The sequence below is a fragment of the Lampris incognitus genome, chromosome 8 (assembly GCF_029633865.1).
Source record: "Lampris incognitus isolate fLamInc1 chromosome 8, fLamInc1.hap2, whole genome shotgun sequence".
Classification (NCBI taxonomy): domain Eukaryota; kingdom Metazoa; phylum Chordata; class Actinopteri; order Lampriformes; family Lampridae; genus Lampris; species Lampris incognitus.
Window position 1 is genome coordinate 9,730,279 of NC_079218.1, and position 27,543 is coordinate 9,757,821.

General features: G+C 48.3%; 1 protein-coding gene across 2 annotated transcripts in view; it reads left to right on the forward strand.

Annotated features, from left to right (window-relative positions):
• Positions 1-25,088, forward strand: part of specc1 (sperm antigen with calponin homology and coiled-coil domains 1) — a 93,787-nt gene extending 68,699 nt beyond the window's left edge. For both annotated transcript variants that reach the window (XM_056284766.1, XM_056284767.1), the window contains 5 exons: positions 9,580-11,171; positions 15,479-15,686; positions 16,997-17,070; positions 18,647-18,822; positions 21,756-25,088. In XM_056284766.1, the coding sequence (XP_056140741.1) occupies positions 9,580-11,171; positions 15,479-15,686; positions 16,997-17,070; positions 18,647-18,822; positions 21,756-21,807 (2,102 nt within the window). In that variant the 3' untranslated portion in view covers positions 21,808-25,088. The remainder of the gene's footprint in view (positions 1-9,579; positions 11,172-15,478; positions 15,687-16,996; positions 17,071-18,646; positions 18,823-21,755) is intronic.
• Positions 25,089-27,543: the final 2,455 nt, after the last annotated feature.

Sequence of the window (27,543 nt, forward strand, 5' to 3'; positions counted from 1 at the left end):
AGACAGAAGTTGGAGATATTTCCTGACATTCAGTTTGTTCTGTTTTCCAGCCAAGCATGGTTTAATAGTTGCTCTGTCCGTAGCCATTCGATAATACATTTAGACCACCGCAGTCTTGTTTTTATTTGCGGTGTTGTCAGTTGTGTCGCTGTTTTAAAAGGACAAACCTTATCGTGCAGTCAAGCCAACGACGCTTTTCTGATATGGTCTCAGGTTTCCCGCACGTCTTGGAAAACCTGGAAATTCATAGACTTGTTTTTCAGTCATGGAAAACACCTGAAAAACTTAAAGAAAATAATCCCATATCTTGGAAATATTTTTGAGGCCATGGAAAATGGTCCAGTTTGGTTATAAATCAAATTTGTACCCGCTGAGATGGAGATGTTTTCACTGTGATTTTTTTTTTTAAATTATTATTATTATTTATTTTGTTTTATTTTTAGCTGAGATCACATATTTTTAGCCATATTTTGGATGTGCTGAGATGCCACATCGGTGTTTGAAGTTGGGGCGGGTGTTCAGCGACCAGCCGAAAGTTAGTCCGTGTACAGACGGTCGAGGCTTAATACTGAATAATATGACCTTATATGAGCAACAACTGCCATGGAGCTGTATTCAAGCAAAAGCCATGGGAGATTTCCTTCAAGTCCTGGAAAATGATTTCTCAACAAACCTGTCTGCTTGGTAAATAGGTAGGCTCTTAGGGGATCCACACTGGAAGGCCCTCCCCCCCCCCTTTTAAATGTCCCGTCATTGTGACGCTCATGGAGCTTTGGTTCTGTTTCTCTTCCGTTCCAGTAAGAGGAAAGGAATGTCTGTTGAGCCTCGGTCTCTGACTGATAAGCTGCTGCTGACCCTCTCCCTGCCCTCGGCCCTTCTGCTGCCCGGACCGCCATGGTGCAACAGGAAGGCCAGACACGCAGACCGGTGTCTCCATCTCTCCTCTCCCCCACCCACCTGACTGGAAAACCGTACACCACACTTCCTGGATGGCTTGAAGTGTCGAAGCAGAGACAAGAGGAGCGGAGAAAAAGCAAGATTCCCGTCCAGCGCTCGTCTGTGTTTGCGATGAACGCCATGGACAACTGTCATTCCTGAAGCCAACTCTGTGACCGCCAACCACCTGCAGTCACCAATCCTTCACCATCTCCCGTCACGTCTCTCCTGTGCTGTAAATTATGCACACTTTGTTTGCAGTGCACTCTCTTACCTCCCCGCTGGCCGGCCGGCCAGCCGGCCACAGTAGCTGGCTGATACTGGATGGTGTCCAGCCACTCTGATGCGAAAGCTTAACTTCATTACAAAGAAAGGAGCCGTCACAGTGTGTTAGCATGATCAGGGAACTTGTGCACCGGGGAGTAAGTGGAAGTTATCAGATTATTGGGGGGCATCCATCAAGAAATGAAGTTCATACAAAGAATTAATTTATTTCGGGGGGGAAACAGCAATGCGGAGCTCTTGTGATTTTAGAAAAAAGCAAATGTCTCAAGTATACGGTGCTCATTGTTACCGGTGTTTATTGGAAAACAGCCCATTCGCATATCATGGTCTCATGAGATGTGCCAGGTTAACTGCTATCCATCCTTTTTATTTTTATTTTGATACACTTTATTGATCCCCGTGGGGAAATTACACTCTGCATTTAACCCATCCTAGCTGTGTAGCTGGGAGCAGTGGGCAGCCACCGTGCAGCATCCGGGGACCAACTCCAGTTCGTCTTGCCATGCCTCCTTCAGGGGCACAGACAGGAGTAGATACCCTAACGTTCATGTCTTTTTGATGGTGGGAGGAAACCGGAGCCCCCCGCAGAAAACCCACCGCAAGTCCGCGGTGGTGTAGCGGTCTAAGCATCGGCTTTGTGTCGATGCAGTTGACCACTGGGGACCGGGGTTCGCGCCCCGAGACTGCCAGCTGGAGAGATGCAGTTGGCGAACGCATGCAGTACGAGGGTGGGTGTTTGAATTAGAATAGGGATCGATTGGCCGCTAAATTGGGAGAAAAAAGGGAAAAATCAGAAATAAATGTATAGAGAAAACCCACTGCAGACACGGGGAGAACATGCAAACGCCACACAGAGGACGACCTGGGATGACCCCCCAAGGCCGGACAACCCCGGGGTTCGAACCCAAGACCTTCTTGCTGTGAGGCAACAGCGGTAACCACTGGGCCACCGTGCCGCCCAGTTGTCATTTACATCCGGAAATCAGGGCAGAAGTTTTACATTGGAGTCTATGGAGCACCCGTGTCTCTACACCGACACTGAAGGGTGTCCTTGTGTCTCATATATCGGCTCTTTGTCAATAGTGTCAGTAGATGAAGATGCAATGAATGCAAAAGGTGGGATACCTGTCAGATAGAGGAGAAAACGGGGAGTAACTGAAGTTTTATCCGCACAGTCCAAGACACTCTAAAAACTGAGGAAGCAAGGAGCCGAATAGTGGATCACATAGCAATGAGCCAACATGTTTCAACTCAAAAGGTCTTCCTCGGGGCAAAAGATGGCTCCGCAAAAAAAAAAAAGAAACGACAAATCAGAAACGAGCATCTCCGCTAATCAACCAATCAAAGACCGGCTCATCAAACGGTTAACACCTGCCAGGAAGAAAGTGCCAATTGTGTGTGTTTTTGGTGGCGCCGTCTTTCGCCCCCGGGGAAGATCTTTTTGGTCTAAACAAGTCAGCTCGGCTATGTGAATAAAGCCTTTTATAACTCGCTTTTCAGCTCCCTCCCCCCTCAGTTTCTACTGTCTTGGCCCGTGTGGATACAGGTTTAGTTACTTCCTGTTTTCTGCTTTATCTAGCTTTCCCCCCCCCCCCCCCCCGACACGATTGTTTCATCTGCAGTGATTTGGGGGTTAGGTAAACTCGGGTCGACGCGGCCAATCTTTTCCTGGCTTGACAGCGGCACTCGGCGTGTGGGAGCTCGCAAGGTGATGGCGAGAAGCTGTATTGTGAAATGTAGACACGGGTCAGGCCCGCTGAAGCTGGCTGTTATTCTCTGCTTCTTTGGCTGCCCGCTGTCCAAACACTGTTAATGTGACTTGACCCCTGAATGCCCCGCCAGTGAATAATATTGAGACTAGTGGTCACTGACTCATGGCTGTAGACAAGGACGTTTCTTAGCCGCCGTGAAGAGCTGTGCATTTTGCATTTAACACTTTGACTCAGAATATTGTCCTGCTCCTTTCTCCGCATAAAAGGGACCGTCGGCGCTAGTGTGGTGTTTCACTATGGCGGTAGCCCTGTCTCTCTCTATTATCCCCTTCTCACTCTCCCCTCTTTTTCTTTCTAGTGTTTGATTTTATTTGCACAGTGCCGTCGATGAGAGCCAGTCTCCCCTGAATGCGTGACGGTTTATTTTCTGCTGGTGGGGCGAAGCTCCTCGGTGAGCCGTTCAGCTCTCCGGCCCGGTCCTTATGACTGATGAGAGTTTCCCGGAGGTGGCTGTAAATGGGACCTAGACCGGTCTTCACGAGAGATGACATTAAATTAAGCTTAAGATAACTCTGAAAGAGGCGTCAAGGTGGCGTGGAGGTCTATTCTGTTGTCTACCAACACGCGGCTCGCCAGTTCGAATCCCCGTGTTGCCCCCGGCTTGGTCGGGCATCCCTACAGACACAATTGGCCATGTCTGCGGGTGGGAAGCTGGATGTGGGTATGTGTCCTGGTCGCTGCACTAGTGCCTCCTCTGGTCAGTTGGGGCACCTGTTGGGGGGGGGGGACTGGGAGGAATAGCGTGATCCTTCCACGCACTACGTCCCCCTGGTGAAACTCCTCACTGTCAGGTGAAAAGAAGCGGCTGGCGACTCCACATGTATGGGAGGAGGCATGTGGTAGTCTGCAGCCCTCCCCGGATCAGCAGAGGGGGCGGGGCAGAGGTCAGGATGGCTTCGAAGAGTGGGGTAATTGGCCGGGTGCAATGGGGGGGGGGGGGGTCAAAACAAAATAAAAAAGATAACTCTGAAAGGGAAAACCCACCCTTATAATAGATGTTAACCATGGTACATCGGTGGCTTGGTCAGTATGTAGTATTCTAGGTGCAGCAAACTCCGAGGCACTTCGTTATCCGAGGCCAGATTTGGTGTTGATGAGTTAATCCAGATATCTAGTTAACATTACTCCCACTTTGTCGGGTGCCAAATATGTTCACCCACGCAACAGACATCAGGGCTCGGCGCTCTTCATGGCGTCCTCTCCTTCCTGTTTCGAGCCAAACTAAAAGGAATCTAATCTCGCCGGCTCCTCGCGGAGATAGCCTTCGGCCTGCAAAAAGACAAGCAAAACAGCTGCCATTTGACAGGGCGAGGATTAAAAACGACAGGCGCTCGACTCTGCAGCTGATGTCTTGGCGTTAGCTGGGTGTCTGACCGTGCTCCATGGTGGTTCATTACTCATGACAACAAGCATTCGGCTGCAGTCTGACTAAGACAAGAAGAGCACTGTTGCTGGACTTTTTGTCTCTATCTCAAAGACCCCGTGGCTGCACGGCAGTGCATTGTTGTGGCTCCTCCGGCCCTACCGGGACCGCGCTGTCCTTTTGCTTTGCGTGCCCCGGGCATCCATATTGATGACATTTCCGATGCACATGGAGCAATTGTAGGGAGGTCATGGTTAAAAAGGAAGGGTCATTCTGAAGAGGGGTGGGTTAACATGCCCCGTCTGGCTTCTCTCTGCCGAGCGGGAGGAAAACGGGGAATGTGGGAGCAGGAAAGATGTCGCAGGGTCCTGCCCCTGGCATCCGTCATACTAATGGATACGATACTGATGTCAAGCACATTTGACTTTTCTTTTCTTCATTTCTCTCTCTCTCTCTCTCTCTCTCTCTCTCTCTCTCTCTCTCTCTCTCTCTCTCTCTCTCTCTCTCTCTCTCTCTCTCTCTCTGTCTGTCTCTCTTGCTCTCTCTGTCTCTTTCGCTCGCCCTCCCTTGCTCGGTCTCTCTCTCTGTCTGTCTCTCTCTCGCTTGCTCTCTGTCTCTGTCTGTCTGTCTCTGTTTGTCTGTCTGTCTCTGTTTGTCTGTCTCTGTCTGTCTCTCTCTCGCTTGCTCTCTGTCTCTGTCTGTCTGTCTCTGTTTGTCTGTCTGTCTGTCTCTGTCTGTCTCTCTCTCGCTTGCTCTCTGTCTCTGTCTGTCTCTGTTTGTCTGTCTGTCTCTCTTGCTCTCTCTGTCTCTTTCGCTAGCTCTGCCTTGCTCGGTCTCTCTCTCTCTGTCTCTCTCTCTCTCTCTGTCTCTCTCTCTCTCTCTCTCGCTTGCTCTCTGTCTCTGTCTCTGTCTGTCTGTCTCTGTTTGTCTGTCTGTGTGTCTCTCTCTCTCTCTCGCTCTCTGTCTCTCTGCCTGTCTATCTCTCGCTTGCTCTCTCTCTGTCCCTGTCTGTCTCGCTCTCTCACTCGCTTTCTGTCTGTCTCGCTCTCTCTCTCTCTTGCTCTCTCTGTCTCTTTCGCTCGCTCTCCCTTGCTCGGTCTCTCTCTCTGTCTCTCTCTCTCGCTTGCTCTCTGTCTCTGTCTGTCTGTCTGTCTCTGTTTGTCTGTCTGTCTGTCTCTGTCTGTCTCTCTCTCACTTGCTCTCTCTCTCTCTGTCCCTGTCTGTCTGTCTGTCTCTCTCTCTCTCTGTCTGTCTGTCTCTGTCTGTCTGGCTGTCTCTCTTGCTCTCTCTGTCTCTTTCGCTCGCTCTCCCTTGCTCGGTCTCTCTCTGTCTCTCTCTCTCGCTTGCTCTCTGTCTCTGTTTGTCTGTTTGTCTGTCTCTGTCTGTCTCTCTCTCGCTTGCTCTCTGTCTGTCTGTCTCTCTGCCTGTCTATCTCTCGCTCTCTCTGTCTGTCTCTCTCGCTTGCTCTCTCTCTCTGTCCCTGTCTGTCTCGCTCTCTCACTTGCTCTCTGTCTGTCTCGCGCTCTCTCTCTCTCTCTCTCTCTCTCTCTCTCTCTCTCTCTCTCTCTCTCTCTCTCTCTCTCTCTCTCTCTGTCTGTCTGGCTGTCTCTCCGTCTCTCTGTCTGTGTCGCTCTTTCTCTCTCTCTGTTTGTCTCTCTTGCTCTGTCTGTGTTGCTCTCTGTCTGTCTGTCTGTTTGTCCCTCGCTCTCTGTCCTCTGAACTATAAGGGCTCTCTTGGACATACCTGCCCTTTGTTTTATTGTTGTCTTCAGTGAGAATAAGACAAATAAACCAATGTCCTCTGTTGAATGGGAGCTAGGGGTTAGTCATGTCCGTCTGGGCGATGCTACATGTAGTGCATCATTGCTGCTCATGTATTTCTGATTCAGTGTTGAAACTTCCATGTGATGATCCATAATGCAGGAGTGCACGCCGCCCTCATTCTGTCAGTAATGGATTCCTCTGAAATTCGGAGACATGTGATTATAGATTTTTAATGGCGGGCAGGATCTCGGTGAAGCGTAGGCTGGTCTACTAGGAAACTCGGCAAAGAATCGGGACGTAATTGAGAATTGGAAGCCAGGCAACGTTGATTAAACCAATTTCATATGGCGGCCCTCTCTTGCAGCTTAACCAAGTCATCTTACTCCAACAGTTGTCTTTATTTCTTCTTTTTTTTTTACAACCTATTTTATAGCACCTGATGTTAAAATATTTTTGCGCAAGTCCTCGTAACACCATTTCAACTGGCATCAATTTAATATCATTACCTGAAGATGTTGAAACTGTGATTCCTGCTATATTTAGTAGCAGCAAAAGAAAAAAAAAGGTCCGTTTGAAATTTATGAATTTTCATCTCCTCCCTCCTGTGTGCTTACCTCGGCTTCACTCTTCAACCACATCAACACACCGTGAGAATGCTTAATGGTGGTTTTGTACCCCGGAGACCGCACCAGGCTTGGCAGCCGCCGCCACATTTGCAAGTCGGTTCAATGAGGGAATAGTCTCTGCAAAGTGCCTCTGAACGGCGGAGTGGTTGAAGAACCCACAGGGATATAGGATTTCCATCCTAAACTAGGCTAAGCTCTTTGTTTGTAGAATTCGCGTGTGTCATCATCTGTGTGTTTGTTTGCAGTTGTGTTTCTCAGAGTCTCTCAAGTCTGCATGTCTTGCTCCGACGTGACACGCTGCCTATCTGCGCTCGCAGGCCATCGGGCTGTCGAGCGCCCGCCCTGTGGTTTTGATGATGGTGCGTGTCACAGACAGTGCTCTCATTGTGCCTCTGCAGGACGAAGCCGCTTTGTGCCCGAGTTTTCCACGTGCCGCGGGGGGACGGGGACGGGGGGGGGGGGGGGGACCATTGTCATCCTTGGAAACCAGCAGCCCCCACTGTCTATATGGCTGTTTGCTGATGATCTGAAAACACAATAAAAGCCTTTCAGGCTGCATACTGCTCATGTGGGGCTTCAGTAAATGCTCTGCATATTTGAGAGAGGTCTGGAAAAAGGCCCGGGCCAGCGGCCCACGCTGATACCTTTTGAAAACGCCCCGGCTAAGCTGTGCCACAGCACCGAATGACCCCGGCTCAGAATGCATCCATAGTGCCAAACACATGCTTGGTCATCCTGGCAGAGAGCGACATATAAATACAATAATAGAGACACACAGTCGGCTCGATCCGGCGTAACAACAGATGTATCAAAATGTGACGCACTTTCTTTAGGTCGAGAGTCATCGTGTGGTTTTTGACAAATGCGTTATACGACTGCTTCCATTTCCACCTCCTGTCGGTTAACGTCTTAGTTTCACGCTCACATTTCTAGACATGGAAGTACATGAGCATCAGCACCCAAGAGATAGAAACAATTTGAAGTTGACACTTTTAAGAGCGCCAATGAATGATTATATTCATCGTGGATATTCGACCTATTGATAAACAGTTTTTTAAGTAATCGATTAATCGTGTAGATTGTGGAATGGAGAACTGCATGAGAAGTGCCCTCCACAAGAAGCACTAATTGAAGTCCTAAAACAGTCCGACAGTCAAACCAAAAAAAAGTAAACTATTCGTTTTGTAATGGTGTGAATTGGAGACGGAAGCAATTCTTACCATTTGTGAAGCTGTAACCAGTAAAAGTTTGGTGCTTTTATTTGGTAAATGATGATGGATTGGTTTCAAAAGTCATCATTTTGCTTGTTTATTGTTCATAATTGAATAAGCACGTTTTGATTGTTCAGTCTCACATGTCAGTTATGTGGTGCCATGTATACCATTTTCCTTTTGGTTTTTTTTTTTAATTGTATTTTATTATTTATATATTATTTTATTTTTGCCCGTTTTTTTTTTTTTATTTCATGAAACTAAATGTATTTTTCACTCACACTGACTGAACACTTAAGATGACACATTTTCTCATTTAAATCTACTTAACAAAAGCGCTGCGTGTCTCCGTTTGGGATGCGGAGCCATTTTATCTGCCCTCCGTTAATTAGACTAACTCGGGGCAGCTGGTAAACAGCCCCACTCCGCCATATGACGGATGGGACGCCATAAATTGTCTGATAATGCCTGTGTGACGTAGGTCAAGTATTATAGCATCATGCGTTTATCCGAGTTACATGCTACTTTGAGAATTGCCATTCATTCTTGACGCTAGTTATGTTTCTGCCTCAGAAGTCCGATGAAGCGCTCCTTACTCTCAAAGATGTCTGTAATACACAGAGCTACCGTACAAACCAAAGACGTTCAGTTCTGTATGAAGTCTTTCTGACTTATCACGAACTGGGTTTTTAACCGGTCCTTCCGACAAATACTCTACTTGGTATCTTGGTTGTTGAGATACTCTAGACAGAATTTGCCTTTGGTCGCTAAGCTGGCATAAGTCAGTGGGGTTGAGGAAAAACTAATTTATTATCTCAAAAATCCCATTTCATGCACCATTTAGTCTCCCAACTTCAAAAAAAAAGAAAACAAGAAAAAAAACGGAAATATAATTATCAAGGTCAAAGAAGGTTGGATCAGTTCATCTGGATACAACGTTTACTGACAGACACGTTTCATCACTCGACTGAGCGACATCGTGTCACTTAGCTGAGTGATGAAACGTGTCTGTCAGTAAATATTGTATCCAGATGAACTGGTTCGACCCTCTTTGATTTTCTTACCTGGATTATTGAGCATGCATCAAGACGTCATTTTCAAGGGATTTCTAAGCCCCATCACTCACTACTGTTTTCGGGCTGGGCAACTGACCGAAGACGACATCGTCATCATATGTTTGACCGAATACCTCGATATTGATAATGTCGCAATATTTTGGGGATGACTTGATGCTTTTACAAGATATTTACGCGCAAGAGAATTATCGTTGTTAATGTGGATATGATGAGACATTCATTGTTAATTTCACTCAGCTAAAATGGTCGACTACGTCCAGAAAATTGCCTCACTTTACTGTAATGCAGCCATTAAGACCATGAAACGGCATCATTTTTGTCATATTACCATGACAAAAATCCCACACCATATCCAGTCTCATATTACAGTATTGATATATGATCTCATATATCAGTCATATCAATATAACTATTTTAACACAGGATGTCAACAACCACAACAGTACCAGGAGTGTGTTTTAGGGGAGGAAGGGGTTGAATACTGATCTTAGTTTTTGTCCACCAGCTTATAAACTAAGTAGTTGTGTTTTTCCTTGCGTTGTGCAGGTACACAGACAGCCAAGAAGTCTGGCATCCCGGCTCCCAGGGAGATCCCTCCTATCTCTCGAGACCGCGTCTCTCTGAGGGACCAGCTGAAGAGCTCCACTGCGAAGAAGATGGTCTCCAGTTCCAGCACCTCCAGCCTTTCTACGCTGGCAAGACAGCAGCGCAGCTCAGCAAAGCCCCGCGGAGATACCGAGGGCGCAGACAGGGGCCTTCTGGAGTGCCAGATCAAAGAGCTGTTGGCGGAGGCTAAGGCCAAGGACTCGGAGATCAGCAGTCTGAGGATGGAGCTGCAGCGCTGCAAGGGTAAAGCCTCCTCTGCCGCCTCCTCAGCCTCGCTCTCACCTTCTTCTGGCACACCCTCCCGTCAGGAGCCCGTACCCGAGAGAGGGCAGGGGCAGGTGTCAGAAGCTCTGGTGCTGGTCGGGGAGCTGAGGGAGAAGAACGGTAAGTTCCAGAGAGAGCTGGCCACCCTCAGAGATGAGAACCAAGCGCTGAAAGAAAAGCTGCTTTGCCTAGAGGCATCTCCTTTGTCTGGTACCAACACCAGCTCTCCCCATAAGCCTTTAGTCAACGGTCTACCCTCCGATCCCAACTCCTCAGTTCCTCAACAGGACAGTCCCACTACACCTGGCAGCCCTCTCCACACTGTCTCCTCCAGCACCGACAACACCAAGGGCTCCCCTTCCCCTGACTCCTCTGAGTTTGAGAAGATCCCGTCCCGTTCGGACTCTATTAGCAGCAGTGTCTGCGGTGAAGCTGCTGGAGCTGGGACAGTGTTGGGGGTGGAGGCGAGGAACAGTGTTGGGGAACAGGATGTGTCAGTAGCCAGCCTGACGGAGCAGATCCATAAAATGGAGGAGAGCCACCACAGTACGGCTGAGGAGCTACAGGCCACCTTGCAGGAGCTGGCTGACCAGCAGCAGGTGGTGCAGGAGCTGACAGCAGAAAATGAGCGTCTGGTGGAGGAGAAACGCCTCCTGCAGACCTCCCTTCAACAACAGAGGGAGAGGCTGGAGCTGCTTGGCCAGAAGAATGAGACCCTGGCCAGCCGGCTGCAGGAGCAGGCACAGGCGCAAGCCCAGAGGGAGGAGGAGCTCGGCAGCCAGGGGCCTCGGCTGTTGGAGCTAGAGCAGCGGTATGCTGAGCTGGTGGAGAGCTCGCACTTTGAGCGGGAAAAGCTTGTGGACATACAGCAGCAGCTCACAGGGAGCTTGCGAGCTCTGGAGCAGGAGAACCAGGAGTTCCAGGGCCAATTGCGTTCCCTCAGAGAGGAGGGGGACGGCCTGCAGACCCAGCTGAACGCTGAGCTGGAGGCCAGGAGTCAGGCGACGCGGGCGGCAGAGGAGCAGAGGGCTATAGCGGAGTGTCTGAGGCTAGAGATCAGCAGGGTGAAGGCCCAGGTGGACATCGAGAGGCAGAAGGTGGCTGAGCTGAACGCCATGCAGAGCGCCAGCGACAGCACTGAGCTGCAGAGCCTGCTGAAGACAGCCCACACTGAGAGAGACAAGCTGGAGGTGGAGCTGACAGAAGTGAGACAGGAGCTGCTGCAGGCCCAGGCCGAGACCGACCACACCCGAGCAGCAATGTCCAAGGTAGGCGACTAACATAGCTTCCAGACGAGGGGACAAAATGGCTATATTTATTAGACACTTAATATTTTTACACGTCTTCTAAATCGTGTCTACATGAAAAAGAGAAATGAGTATCTGTGCTAGGCCTGTTGATGATAATGCAGCTCTTTTTGCTGCTATTTTGCAGATAATGGCATATACTAGCAACTATGAATTTTTGGGAGCGAGAAGGGCACTGTAAGTTGTGAAACAACAATGAGTTGTGATGGGTTGACACTTCACATCACTGGAGCGCTTATGGAAGTTGAGACCAGCTCAACTTTGGTTTGTAGCCCATCACACTGTGCCACGTGTCAGGCGTACATTTGTACTTTTATGCCACCCACGTCCACTGGAAATGATGTGTTGCCTGTGGCTTTGTCACTGGTAATCTGAAGGTCACATTTAGGAGGCTTAAACTGATAACGCAGTCCACTTTAAATCTCACAATTTCCTTTCTGTGCAAGATTTATAGGATGCAAGGTTTATCATGTGATCAGGCTCCTGTTCTACTGTGTAAAACTTCCAGATGAAGTCAATATTAAATGAGGACCTAAGCTGTTTGGGTATTTAGAAAAGCAGTGACTAATGTATAGGAACTGGTGAACTCCAAGGTGTCAGTGTGTACACAATAAGGTCCATCTTTTCTCTGTCTTTCTACTTAGTTGCATCTATTGGTTTGCCTGTTATTGATGTGTGTGTGTGTGTGTGTGTGTGTGTGTGTGTGTGTGTGTGTGTGTGTGTGTGTGTGTGTGTGTGTGTGTGTGTGTGCAAGAATGTGTAAATGTAATGCTTATTGGTGTGAGTCATATGTGACTCGATGCATTCAGGAAACTTTGTTGTCATAGCTGACCTACCAGTTGTGCTGGATGACAAGCCATTTAAGGTCTCTGACGAGCAAGTCCTGTTTACGTTCATCTGAACTACACAGAAGGACGGACGCAAGCAAAACAAGTTGCTCATTGTTGAAGAAGTTCATTCACTTTCATGTACTAGATGCCATACTTTAACATCTCAGCAGCTCTGGAATCAGAGGCAGGCAGACAAAAAAAACACCAAGACAGACACATGCAGACCAAAAAAAACACTTTATTAGTTTCAATGGGGGAAATTATTTTTGACAAGCTGGTACTGACATGAATTTTTAAGAAATACAGAGCACAATCAGTCCTGCAAACAGGTATGAATATACAGGAGAGCCTCGTACAGATGTTAAAAGGGCGTTGTCTCTATGGAAAAGTAAACTCAATTTCATATTATTATATGAGTCACAGAACATAAGCACGCAACTTTTCATGTGATGTCCATAGACCACACTCACACCAGTGACCCATGCCACTAGCAAAACTGGGACTCCTGATTTAATTCTCTAATCATAGCTGTCCAATACTCCCCACATTTAGCCACATGTAGAAGACGGCGGCGCGAATTTATGTTTGCGGCGGCCTCACCCAGTACCATCCATGCCACCCAGTACTGTCTATGCAGTGTCCTTGTCCACGTCTGCGTCTAAGTTAGTGTTTGCGTTTGATGGCTTGGAGAGCTGGCGCTGGATCGGCTGGGCGAGCTTGGTCTGCTGCGGGCCCAGGGACCACGGCCTTGCCTGGAGCTGCGCCCGAGAAGGAAACACCGAGGGTGGTCTGACAGGACGCGGAAGCAGGGCAGGCTAAGCTAACTGCTAGCCCATGCAGACCGGCAGTTCCCATAATACCGAGGGCAGTCTGGCGGCGGCCTCGCCTAGCGTTGACTGTTTTTGGTGCTGTCGTGTGTGTGTGTGTGGGGGGGGGGGGGGCGGGGGGTCAAAGGTGTCTGGCTGGGAGAGCTGGCATGCATGGATTGGCTGGGGGAGCCTGGTCTGCTGCTGCCTGGAGCTGTGCCCGAGGAGGAAACACCGAGGGCGGTCTGGCAGGACATGGAAGCGGGGCAAGCTAAGCTAACTGCTAGCCCATGCAGACTGACAGTTCCGACAGTCATCCTGGCGTTAGCTCTCTTGGACAGTGAATTTTTATTTTTTTTATGTAGTTTTTTTTTGTAGTTTTGATATATGTGTTCTTGTAGTTTGGATGTGTTTTTGTCCTTGTGTTGCGCCGCTGTGGGCCGGGGGAGACGATATTTCATTTCATCTCATGTGCGCAGGTGCATGGAATGAAATGACAAACAAATGGCCCTGATTCCTGATACTAGTAATGTTAACTCACGTAGCGTCAAGAGGCGACTCAAATAGTTTTCATACATGTTGAATTTGACATGTCGTACAGTTGTGGAGAAACCAGGCAGTGACTCTAAATTCACCTGCCTCTTTAATATTAATAGCTAAAGCAAGCATCCGAACAAAAACCCAAGGAAGTCTCGTTTTATCCCACAGAGATTTGAAAACTGCAGTCCGCGGCCAGCGACTGACTCTGCGGAGGGGTTCAGGCGCTGTACGATACCACCGCAGTACATTGACTTATGTTCTCTCAAATTGCTTCCATGTGTTTTTCGGCGGAGCCGTCACAGTGGTTTTTCCCCTTCACCACCGCCACAAACATCAGCAGGGCTTGGGCACTTGTGGGTTTGGGGTCATGACTGTGGTTGTTGGGGTCATGGCTGTGGTTGTTGATGCCACATGGGGCGTGTCCTCACCGTGTTTGAGCATTTATTAAGTACAGAGAGCATGATGCCCACGCTGGCATATGATCCTCTGGTTAGTCAGTCTGCTTGCCTCTGCCACACGGGTGTGAGGGCGAGGCCATTCCATTACTCGCCACCGTCATACTCTATATTAGAGCCATATGGTGTCAGATGGAGACTGGCCTGCGTCATCTACTGATATTAGGATGTTATGCTCTCAGAGATCTGCTTCATAACATCGTTGTTAACTGTGGTGCTGCTCACAGTACACTGACTAGTTCAGTCGAACCAATCGGAGCAGAAGAGACAGACACAACAGGCATGAGGCAGATGGTGAACGCTGAATTTCCGTGAGTCACAGTCAGCAAGCATGCCTCAAGTTTCCATTGTGGCCAGCTGGCCTCATCAGATCAAGTCAAGTCAAACTTATCGTCACATTATATTTTTCTCGTGTATAAAAGTTAAGGGGGTGTCCGGGTGGCGCGGCGTTCTATTCCGTTGCCTACCAACACAGGGATCACTGGATCGAATCCCCGCGTTACCTCCGGCTTGGTCGGGCGTCCCTACAGACACAATTGGCCGTGTCTGCGGGTGGGAAGCCGGATGTGGTTGTGTGTCCTGGTCGCTGCACTAGCGCCTCCTCTGGTCGGTTGGGGCACCTGTTCGTGGGGGAGGGTGAACTGGAGGGAGTGAACTGCACTACGTCCCCCTGGTGAAACTCCTCACTGTCAGGTGAAAAGAAGCGGCAGGCGACTCCACGTGTATCGGAGGAGGCATGTGGTAGTCTGCAGCCCTCCCCAGGTTGGCAGAGGAGGTGGAGCAGCGACCGGGACGGCTCGGAAGAGTGGGGTAATTGGCCGAATACAATTGGGGGGGGGGGGTTAAGGGAAATTCTACGGTGCAGGATTCCTCCAACAGCGAAGTCTCAGCAGCAGAATATAAAACCATATTAAGAGCAGCATAGGAGTGAAGACAGAAATGACTAAAGGGGCATAAAAGTTGTAATAAAGATAAAATATGGTGCACAACATTAGCCTATAGTTGGCTGTGTACACCAGCACAACTCATGTCAACTCATATCAACCTGTGTGTATGAATAAAATTCCTGTTTGAAGCACAGCAGAATGGTTTTAATACGAGTTTCACATTCCAGCCATGCCAGAGCACATCAAGAGGCAGGTCTGGACCGACAGAAATAGATTTGCTCACATCGATATCAGCTCCTCAAAGCTATAAATGTACTGGATGTGGATGCAGCTCGGCCAAAATATGCATAGCACTGATAATAAATAGACAAACGGCAAAAGTAGGGGGGAAATATTGCAGACACACGTTAAAACAAGTCCAACAGATAAAATATCCATAAAATCCAGAAGTCAGAATTTGGCTTAATCTAATCTCAGCAAGGACATCACGATCAAGTAAAACCACAAATTGATCTAGATCAAGTCTAACCCTGTTGCATCAATTGAATGGAAAAATACTGTTCCCCCAGGAAATGTGCGATGCCATCATACATAACTGTGCACAGCCAGAAGGTAACTCGTCTGTTTTTATGTAATTGCTATGCTGACAGCCTGATTACTGTCATGTGAATCATTTCCTCTTTGTTTTAACCCATTACCAGACTAACTTGTCCCACTGTTTGTTGCTGACACACACACACACACACACAGGTGGAGACCAAGTGCCAGCAGGGCCAAGAGCGGGCAGATAGGAGGGAGCAGGAGCTGAGTGCCAGGGTGAATGACCTGGAGGAGTCGGGGCTCCAGGCTGAGAACCAGGTGAAGGAGCTGAAGGAGACCATCTTTGAGCTGGAGGACCAGGTGGAACAGCAGCGGGCCATCCACCTCCACACCAACCAAACCGTCCTGGATTTGGAGAGTACGTAGTGTTCCGTGCATGTCGATAGATCAGCTGTTGTATGGCAAGATATAGGAATCGACGTTTATATTCTATATTTATCTTTGATGAAAGTTCACTGAGCAACATGATCACCCCGCCCACCCGCCCCCAGCTCACCCCCAGCTCACCCCCAGCTCACCCTCAGGGAGCTCCTTGTAGGGAAAAGCCGTTCACCATTGCAGCAGGGGACAAGTGAGCTCAGTGTTAGCTGAGTGGATGAATGCCACCTTGTGGTGACACGGTTTGTCACCGTGTCATCAAATTTGGGCAACATTTTTCCGTTTACCGAAGGGAGGTCTGATTGTAAAAGTTTGGGGACAGCTGATTTATATTATGGTTTATATTAGTGAAATTATCATTTTAAATAATGATAGTGTGTGATAGTATATTGGTGTAGTAATTTCAGTGTAATTTTGCAAGGAGATGACCAGCGTCTTAACTCCCAGATGCTATATTTTCAAAATAGTTTATGATTTTGACTTCTTCTGTGACATTATAATGAGAATTGGAACCAGGATTTAACAACAACCGAGAAAATCCAAGCAACACCCGAGCCTACACACACACACACACACTCGGTTCTATCTGCACTTTTTTTTTTTTTTAAACACATCTGACTCTGGCAGCACGGTGGCGCAGTGGTTAGCGTGGTTGCCTCGTGGCAAGAAGGTCCTGGGTTTGAGTCCCAGGGGTAGTCCAACCTTGGGGGTCGTCCTCTGTGTGGAGTTTGCATGTTCTCCCCGTGTCTGCGTGGGCTTCCTCCGGGGGCTCCGGTTTCCTCCCACAGTCCAAAGACATGTAGGTCAGGTGAATCGGTTGTACTAAATTGTCCCTAGGTGTGAATGTGTGTGTATCGGCTCTGTGATGGCCTGGCGGCCTGTCCAGGGTGACTCCCCGCCTGCTGCCCAGTGACTGCTGGGATAGGCTCCAGCATCCCTGCAAACCTGAGAGCAGGATAAGCGGTTTGGATAATGGATGGATGGACATCTGACTCTGGCTTCCAGTCGGTCCAGTAGTCTGATGGTGCATGGGCGGTTACAGTTTAAATGGGTGTTAGGTTTAATATGCGTAACCAACATCATTACTGTTGTATTACCGAGACAAACCTCTAGTGAGAGCTACTGCACTCTAACAGGAGACAGGTTGACTTCTGTATCTCCACCAGGTTATGAGATTGTGTGCATCACATTGACGAATGCCGTGTTTTATTTGTGCCAATCATCCTTCATTGACACTGTGAACTACCAGAGAGCTTCGGCAGGTTTAAAAGATCGAGCTTGTCGTTGCAGACCACCTGAAAAAGCTGGAGGAGCAGAAAGCGGACGTGGAGCGACAGCTGAAGGTTCTCGGCAAACAGATGAAGGTAAGAATGAGTTTGTGGTAAAGTCACTAACTTCAGCATCTGTTCTAAAGCAGAATGGAGATTCACATCGACATTTACACCACAGGCTGACGGCACAGGTCCAGTCTGACTGGTGGTTTTACACACACTGGCACACTACGCACAACGTGTAGACTCATACGAAAATAATCCCTCTCAATCATCACTTATGACCCACTAGACGTGCGTGGCGGTGTCTGTATCTGCAGAGACCCTGTCCTCTGCCTGTATTTTCTTATTTCGCTGTGTACGGGACGTTTCTGGGTGTTGACCTGTGAGCGGCGGGACTCTATAAAAGCGTAGAGACCAGGTGCCAGATCGAGATGATCAGCACACATCCAAGAGGAAGCTACGACAATGGCGCGCACAGCGCCGAAAAGACGCGAATCTAGTGAGGTGAAACGCCAAGCGGACAAAGCTCGTTCCACAGCGAGAGTGAATCTGGGGTTGGCTTTCACCCGCTGGCGAGCACTGAGGGAGAGGATTGGGATGAAGAGCGACGCGGAGCGGGCCTGTACACTGGAAACTGTCCTTCTGGTGACGTTGAGCCAGAGGAGGGGCCCACTTTGAACGTTGTTTACGAACCGCAACTGACAAATCCTACTCATTGTGCCTTTAAAAGAACAGTTTGTGATTTATTTCTAAGGTTATCCCTATTTTATACTCGCCACTCAAGTAGCACATAGGTGGGTTTATTTTCAGTTATCCATCTTTTTCTTCATACTGGATATGCGGCTGCAGCTTATCATCTACAGCTCAAGGAAATTCATGTAGGACAGATCCACAATCCAGCTTCAGTGTAGAAGTCGTTGTGCGGTTTAGCCAAAGGTAACGAGATGCTTCAGAAGTCCATCGTGCTGAATTCATCCAAAAAGTCGTTGTAAAACCTTGCCGATACTTCATTACTAGATTTCCTCCAGTGTTTGCTGTGCTGTGTTGTGGTGGAGCGACTCCTGCCGGTAGTCTCTCGCAGTCTGTGTTGTAGTAAGTAACGCGGTAGGAGCAATGACGGTAATCCACCGTAAAAAAAAACAAAACTGTTAAGTGTTAAAATGGCCTCTCAAATTCACTATGATAAGACTTCTGTAGCACCACGTTCACGTTAGTTCTGGCTGAGCTTTGGCCAGGGATTTTTTTTTTTGTTGCACTGAATGAGGATTGTTGATTTGTCCTCCATTAATTGCATTGAATTGCAGATAACAAGCTGGGGCTGTGAGTCCAGTATTAACAAATGGATGGATGACCATGACAATGACACCTACCTACTATATACTAACTGAATGGCGAGTCAGTAGTTTTTGCATGAGACTGTGACCTTTCCCTCCTTTTTGTCAGGGATCTCTACTCGTGTTTAGACGGCAAAGCTACCATCTTCTGGTCCCACTACTTGCAACACCACATATACCCTCCATGTATCAGTGGCTAAGAACAGCAGATTTACTTGGTTTAACAGATGGTGTAACAGATAGAGACTAGTGTGTTCGTGTGTGTTCGTGTGTGTGTGTGTGTGTGTATTCCCACACACATTTACATGTCTGTCTCTCTCTGGTTTCTCCAGGATGAGCGAGAGGAGTGGCGCCGCTTCCAGGCTGACCTCCAGACAGCAGTGGTGGTGGCCAATGACATCAAGGTGGAGGCCCAGCAGGAGCTGCGCACCCTGAGGAGGAGGCTCCAGGAGGAGCAGGATCGCACCGCCAAGCTGTCCTCCGACATGGAGGCACTGCAGGGAGTCAGGTACCATCTCCACTATATCCTCCTCTTCGGGATACTCCCTCCTCTCTCCTCTCTGCCTTCTGCTCTCAGCACTGGGCTGCAGTCCCTTTCTCTCCTAACACATGTGGATATGAGATACCTGTCAGAGCCTTGCCAGATCCCCTGTCCCTCCATGGAGCAAGGGATGATTTCACAGACAGCTTTTATGGTATCGTTATTATTATTTATAATTATTTTTGTTTTTACTATTTCAATTCCTGAGGATCTGTTGCTTATATTTGTCTTACAAAGCTTTCAGAAATTGGGCTTTGGCATCGCCAAAGCACCGTAAAATCTATTTTGCAGTGACTTAAAACGAATTTTACAGCACAATGCAAGCAATGATTTTGTTCTAATAGTGGCATAAAACTCAAATTTAGGGATTTTACAGCATCACATCCTTGGGTTAAGGGAGTTTATGGTCCTGGGATTTGGCAAGCTCTGTCGGTAGATTAGCAGAGTCCTGCTATATTTCCCTCTGTATTCTGCTGCCTTCTCAGTCTCTCTCTCTCTCTCTCTCTCTCTCTCTCTCTCTCTCTCTCTCGCTCTATCTGTCTCAGTCTCTCTCTCTCTAACACTGACCACCTGTATAAAACATTCATCCCTCACACTTCACTAAGGCGTGGTGCTCCTCCTGCAGAGGGCAGAAGTAACAGTAGATCTACTATAATACATAAAGGCCTGTTTGATGCACATGGGTTGTGGCGGTCCGGTGAGACCAGGGCAGAACTCGTACATTTACTATGTTTTTAAAATGCAGCGTTGGCATGTAGCATTGGCGCACATGTCCAGTGTATTAATAGGAAGCGCAACCCATTTCTGTGTGTGTGTGTGTGTGTGTGTGTGTGTGTGTGTGCGCGCGTGTGTGTTTTGGGGCTGTGTATTGGCAAGAATTTGTCGATATGATCCTTCTCACCATACGAGCATCATGATTCAGTCTATTGTAATATGTTATGATATCACAAACATTGTGATGTATTGCAATGTTTTGTCAACATTTTAGAAAAATGGTCAAAGAAAACATCTCCATATGCATCAAATCAGGGTAATCAGAGCCATAGCTGGCGTGGCGCCGTGCAGCCCTGTTACAATACTCCATCTGCCACCTAGTGGTCAACGATCAGAACTACACAATGGAGTAGCGCTGCCACGTTTGTCATTTGAAGAATCAATGCAGTGTTTTTGAAAGTCAATACAATATTGTGAAAGATACAGTAGTATTGCGATGCTTTAGTGTGTCGACACTTTATTATGCGTCTAGTGAGAGTGTGTATATGAGTGCGTGTGTGCGCGCGTGTGTGTGTGCACGCATCGTATTCCTATATTTGTGTGATCATGAGTTCCCACGAATATAGGTATACTTTGTGCAAAGGGAGGATATTTTGTCAGCCCCCAAGGGTGTATTTTAGGGTTAGGCCTTGGGTTTTGGGTTAGGGTTAGAATTAGGATTAGGGCGAGGGGTTAAGATTAGACATCTTTTTTTTTCTTCTTTTTTTTTTTTTACATGTAGTTCTGTTGGTTGGGGTTAGGACAGGAGCCAGAGAATGAATGTAGTCAATGAGGGTCCTCATAAGTATAGGAAGGCAAGTGTGTGTGTGTGTGTGTGTGTGTGTGTGTGTGTGTGTGTGTGTGTGTGTGTGTGTGTGTGTGTGTGTGTGTGTGTGTGTGTGTGTGTGTGTGTGCACAGTGGCGTTTTTAACAGTGTAGTCTCCTTCCATCATCACGCCAAGTCCAATATCTATGTGGCAAAGTCTGCTTGGATTCTTTATTGTTCATTTCTGTATTTATTTCTACCTGCCTTGCTGCTCATTCTACAGTCCGTGCAGTCGGTAAACGATCTCCCGTCTACTAAATCACTGCTGTCAACTTTTCCGATATCCTTAAATGTATCAACTCCAGGTGGGCGGTGTTAAAACGAAGCAGCATAAACATCCTGTACTGTAACTAAACATCCTTTCAACATATGGTGCAAAATGCCATGTCCTCTGTTGGGAATTGTGTAGCGTCCTCTGTCAATGTAGCATGTTAACCTCGGGGTCTGAGACGAGCTGAAAACAGTAGCCATGTTAGCCAGCGCACACCCCCAACCCAACTCCCCACCTCCCGCCCCGGGATTAGCTGTTATGCTATGTGCGCGCCCCTTCTGCAGCAGCTCCTTGAGACGTCTCTGTCAAAGATGTCCCTCTGAAAAGGCTCGTAATGTAAAGTCCAGGTGAGTCCCCAAACCTGCCACTTTCCAGTCAGCCTGCCTTCCTCTGTCCTGTCTGCTGCTACCGACTGACCCCTCCTATATCTGCTGTGCTGTTTGTACTGCTTTCAGTCTGTCTGTCTGTCTGTCTGTCTGTCTAGTGTAACTGACTGGCCTGCTGCACCTGCAGAGCTAACTTGTCTGCTTGGTTTGCTCTGCCTGGTTTTGTAATACCTGCTACTAAGTCCCATGTATATGGCGCCATCTGCTGTTTTTTGTTTTGTTTTGTTTTTTAACTGAATAACTCCCCCCCCCTACTCTTTTGGTTGAGTAGGCTGGTCTGCACAGCATGGTTGATTCAACTCAAGCTATGTATCGTCCACTTCAGATACATTTTTGAGTAGCGTACTTGATCATGCAATAGTGTCAACTCACCTCAGTCCATGATGGATTGACATTATGGATCCTGCGGGAGATGCATGGAGCAGAGGAGAGAAATGAGTGTCGATCAAGTCTGCTTTTGAAAGTTTAGATGCAGAAATTGAAACCTAGGCTCACTGGGTATGCTGCATAAGTCCATGCACAGAATGAACTGTTGACATGAGGTGTGTTGTACTGTGTGTGCAACATGTTTTTTTTTGTTTTGTTTTTTCAGTGATTGTTTGTTTGTTTGTTATTCTTGGTGTCTTTGGGTTCGTCCTAACCTTTGATTGCTTCTTTTTTTCAGGATAGGCGCCGGAGCCACTTTTGACACCAAGACGGCCGTAGAGGGGCGGTAGGGGCCAAGCGTCCGACCTCGGCGCCACCTGAATGAAGACAGTGTTCTTGTTGCACTTAATCAGCTTTCCGTGTCGTTGAAAATGTCATGTGAAAAACTCAGTTAATCTGATTCTAAGCCAGGGTGACCATGTACAGACCCAAACTAATGTATTCTTTAGTCTTGTGACACAACAACTTGCCACTCAGTTTTACCTAGAAACCTTTCCAATAATAATTCTGTACTTTTATTTTCTGTATTTGTGAATGTACTCGAATTATTTTTGACCTTCTGAATCTGTGTTCAAGAGCTGACATATGTTTGACTCTATTTTTTATACTGTCTGAAGTTGCTTTTGTGCCTTTCAGTAGTTGGAGTTGCCAGAGTAAAAGGCCTGTAAAGAAACCCTGCCATCAGTGAGCTAAAGAGAAAGAAGTGTAAAAAAAAAGAAGAAGAGGTTTGGAAGTTTCAGGCAGTCTTGAGGGGGTTTCTAGGCCCGGACCTGTTGCTACCAGAGCTTTACGTCAGACTCGGTATGTCAGGCCAAGGCTCAGATGACCTTCCATGAGACAAGTGCCGCTCAGCGTATCAGAGAACCGAGTCGATAGTATTGGAAGGGGAAAAAAAGGTTATTCTTGTTAGCATTTGTTTCCGGAGTTCGTTCCCGTTCCTTTCTCTTCATGTTTGTAAAACAACAACAACACAACAACAAAAAAGAATCACAAAATGATCAGAAAGGCAACTTGATGTTTTAAATTCTATTATCTCTGGTTGACAGGACTTCAGAAGTTGATGTCTGTGATCTGTGAAGACATTTTCCCCTACCGGCTTATATCATTTTACACTATAGCTCCAGTCTTGTGCTTTGTTTTTTGTTTTTTTTTGTATTTTTTTAGATAAGTGCAGTGCGACATGAAGCCATCAGATGGCGCTATTTAGTCTCATATTAGCAACAAAAAAAAACAAGCAACACGTTTGTGTGGACACGTGATCTGCACTTTCCTACTTTGTACATGTGTTAGTGATGATTAATATATTCAGATTCAATTTACGTCTAATTTATCTTCCTACGTCTCTCGGGGGCAACGTTGATGTGAGCCCACACAGGAAATGACGTGTATACAAGGCGCCATGTTGGCAGATGCAGAGCGTTGCCAAATGTCGTTAACTGCCACAAACACATAAAACAGTCGTGCCACGGAATAATTAGACACGTGTCAAACCACGCCGGAAGCGAAAACTTTCACACTTCCTGAGGTGTGGCGCGGCGTCCCCAGACGACGGGTTCGTTCATAACCACACCTCCTCTGCACATATCTGACAAGTGACCTCAATCCCACAATAGTTACAACTCATGGACGATCAATCCACCATCAAGATGTTTTTTTTTTCTTCTTCTTCTTTTCTCATTTATTGTACCTGTGGATCTGACACTGCCATGCTGTCACTCAGAACTACCACCACGTGACACGCAAACCCACGTCTGTGCTTCTCTTTTGGACATTTCACAGTAAATCCTGACACACCTTGTTCGGTATCCTGTCTGGTTATCATGACGCCAACCTACTGGGCTCTCCTTTCCTACTGTACCACCCTTTAAAAAGTACGGTGACTTGTTTTTAATGCTGTTTTTTTTTTCTCGAGCATTTTGACGCAGTGGTCGTCGCCTCTTCCGTCACGGTGGAGGTATCGTGCTCTCAGGTTCCGCCCCGTTTACACTTGGTTTTAAAATGCGCTTTTTTTTTGCGATCGGGTCACAAGTGGACAACGCCATCACACGCGTAGACGACCACCGGCACGTTTTGTTAACCGGTTACTCAAACCACTTGCCCAAGTGGTCCTGGGACGCGTTTGACCACGTGTCTTTTGTAGCGTAAACGCTGACGCGTCCCCGACGAGGACGTAACAGGAAATTACGTCATCAGTGCGGGACGTGGCGGCTGTTTTGGTAAGGTAGAGGCTAGTTCCCGTCGATGCAGAGAACGGTCAACTGAGCATGCGCAAGTACTCGTCGCCTCCGTTGTTTGGGTAGGTTAGGGTGAGGGCGGGGTTAGCGTTAAAGTTGGCTAATCGGACGCAGAGTGGGGGCGGGTCTTCCTAGAATCCTAGCGCCTGGATGTTACGCGGGGCGTGTGGAGGCGTGGTAGAGGCATTTCGCGCATGCTCAGTTGACCGTTCTCTACTCCCATTTCCGTTCTCTGCATCGACGGGGACTAGCCTCTACCGTTTTGGTAACTGCGCGCCAGCTGTGGACACACTGGCGAGAGGAGAGTGTAGGCCAGGGGTCCCCAATAGGCGGCCCGCGGGCCACGTCCGGCCCGTGACGGGTTGATTTATGGTCCGCGAGAATTTTTGGAGAAATGCCGGAAGGAAGAATTTTTTTTATTTCCCTACCAAAAAAATAATAATAATAATTTCTTAGTAAAAGTAAGACTAGTAATATATCGAAAAATAGATGAAGAACCTCTGTTTAAATTATAATACCTGCAACGTATCGACACCAAAACAAACTAACGAACAACATGCTGCTGGAGGTTGAGTGGCCTGTGGTTTTAAAAGTGGCCCTAAAAGTGGCCCGCTATGAAAAGTGATTGGGGACCCCTGGTGTAGGCGGTTGGGGTACAAGATAAACGAGACGCCTCATCTCCATTTTGGGCAGAAGAACCAGGCCTGTCATCTCAACGGCTGGAATAGTCCGTACACGTATATTAGCGCTTGACACATCTTCAGACATCAGCTACTGTTTATCACAGCTAGTCGGCAAATCGGGCGCTTGGCCGAAGCCCTTTGACCTGGTAGCGGAAGTGACGTAACGGCAACGAACTCTTCGGAGTAACGCATTTCGGAGACGCGCGATGGACACGTGTCAGCGGCCATGTGGTCTCGCTGTGCGCTTGTGATCCGGTCGGCCATAACGAATTTTCAAACCAAGTGTACAACGGGGTGCCAGTTGTTATCAGTCGTGAAGTTTGTGCACTTTTCCTGACAAGCCATAGCGTTGTACACGAGACTGGTGCTCACTGTTGAATACAAATGAATATCGCCACCGACGCCACCCGGGAAGAGGCGAGACGGCGAACAATGTGACGGCGGACTCTCCGGGTTCCTCCAGAGGACGCCGCCGACTGGAGGACACGTCTTGAATGTGCAAGTGTTTTTAATTTATTCCGTAGACTCAGAGACTCGTGACCGACTTTAATGCCTGTGACGGATTTTACCCGATGCTATGGAGAAGTGCAAGGTCACGTGTCTGTCTCAGTTTTGTGTATTTCAGTAGGTGAATCAATAAAGGAACCTGTCCCGGTCTAACTTCAGTTGTGTGTGTGTGTGTGAGTCCACACTGCGGGTTAGCGTTGGGAACTCCTCATGACACACACACGCGCGCGCGCACACACGCGCGCACACGTGTACACACACTCTCATCCCCACACACACACAAACACGTATGCACGCACGCGTGTACACATCCCCACCCACTCACATACACACATATACGTACGTACACACATGTATGCACGCACACACGTGTACACACACCCTCATCCCCCACACACACACACACGTACGCGCGCACACACACATCCCCACCCACTCACATACACACATATACGTGTGTATACACACAAGTACATACACACATGTATGCACACACACACACGTGTACACACCCCTATCCCCACTCACCCACCACACGCACACGTATGCATGCACCCACCACACGCACGCACATACATGTACACGCACGTACGCACACACACGTGTGTACACACACACACACGTTGGTAAATCAGTGATAAAGTGGCTTCAAACACACCAGATCCTTCAGCTTGTGTGATGGAGTCCAGCGTTCAGCAGAGGTCAGCAGGTCAACAGCTGGAATGTGTTGAATTACGTACTGTCAATTAACATCCTGTCGTCCACCACTGGTCATTAGGTGTCGGTGTTTCAGTCACACAAATGAAGCGTCAGCATGACATATCCCTGCACTGAGTAGTGAACCGGGTCAGATGGGTTCACTGGGCAAACTGCCCCTGTTTACCCACTTTCACATCACTGACGATGTCTAAACTGTAAGTCTGGCTCATCAGTTGGCAACACCTTGCCCCCCCCCCCCCCCCCGTAAACACTGAAGTGCGGTTCTACCCAGATAGCAAAAGTGGGGTGTGGCCCGAACCCGTCCCACACCCCACTTTTACCTTTCTTTCATCCGACCCACATACCCCGTGGAATGATGGCACTTGGGCGGGCCGCTCCTGTCTGCCAGATCTGGGCCAGAACCAAACCACAGCAATGCAGCATGCGCCACATATTTGCCAAAGGTGGCCATATTTGTTTTGTGATATTTGGGCCATATTCACCATTTACCACATGGGCCACTTCAGGGTCACATCCAGATCACATGTTGCCCAGAGCACCGCATGTTTGCCAAAAAAGGCCCACATGTGATTTGGCATATTTGGGCCATATTTGCGATTATACATGTGGGCCACTTCAGGCTCTCATCCATTTTGTCAGGGCCAGAAGAAGGCCATCAGTGCCGCATCACTGCCTGAAGTGGCCCACATCCGGGGGCTATCTGGGTAGGGAAATTCACTGTAGCGACATTATTATTATTATAATATTATTATTATTATTGTCTTATTATCATGTCTGCTTAGCATCTGTGGTCCATCACAGTGACCTGTTTGGAAACATGACGTTTAAGAGCAAACCAAAACCAGTTTTCCACCAAGGCCTTCTCAAGTATTTTCAGACCTCCTCTGGTGAGACGTGTTGAGCGACACGTTCTCCTCGTTAACGTAGACAAAGTTTTGCATCACAATACGACAACATCCGAAGGCTGTCCCAGTGCAACACCGTTGTGTCGTCGCTAATGGCTTTTAAAGCACGTCTCGGGCGGGTCCCGGGAGTCCGTGGAAAAACCTCTTTAAGTCGTTCCCAGATCCGCTTCGCCACTCGGGGGGATCGGGCTTTTACCCGCCGGGGGTCCTGAACTGCCAAACACACTTCCTGAGGAGCTCGGCTCGAGTGGAGTCGCTCTATTTATAGGGCGCATCATGTAAAAAGACCAAACGCTGACCACCAGGGGTCACGATCAAATGTAAACACGGGACAGAAATAAGAGGAGGCAATCACTGATGAAAGCTCAGCACATCATAGCACAAGCAGCACCAACAACAAATAACATGCAAATTAAGCAGGGGGGTGGGGGTGGGGGTCAGGCAGGTCGTCATGACGACCATTAAGCGGCTAAAGAAAAGATGCGTGGTTAAACTGTTTTTTTGGGGGGGGGGGGTTCCCACCTATTTCTCCCCAATTGTATCCGGCCAATCACCCCCCACTCTTCCGAGCCATCCCGGTCTCTGCTCCACCCCCCTCTGCCGAGCCGGGGAGGGCTGCAGGCCGCCACACGCCTCCTCCCGTACATGTGGAGTCGCCAGCCGCTTCTTTTCACCTGACGGTGAGGAGTTTCACCAGGGGGGGGTAGTGTGTGGGAGGATCACCCCAGTTCCTCCCTCCCCCACTGAACAGGCGCCCCGACCGACCAGAGGAGGCGCTAGTGCAGCGACCAGGACGCATACCCACACCCAGCTTCCCACCCGCAGACACGGCCAAGGGGACGCCCGAGCAAGCCGGAAGTAACATAGGGATTCAAACCGGCGACCCCCGTGTTGTTAGGCAACAGAATAGACCCGGATGCCCAAACGGCTTTTAAAAATATCAATGGAGGGACGTCCAGGTAGCATAGCGGTGTGTT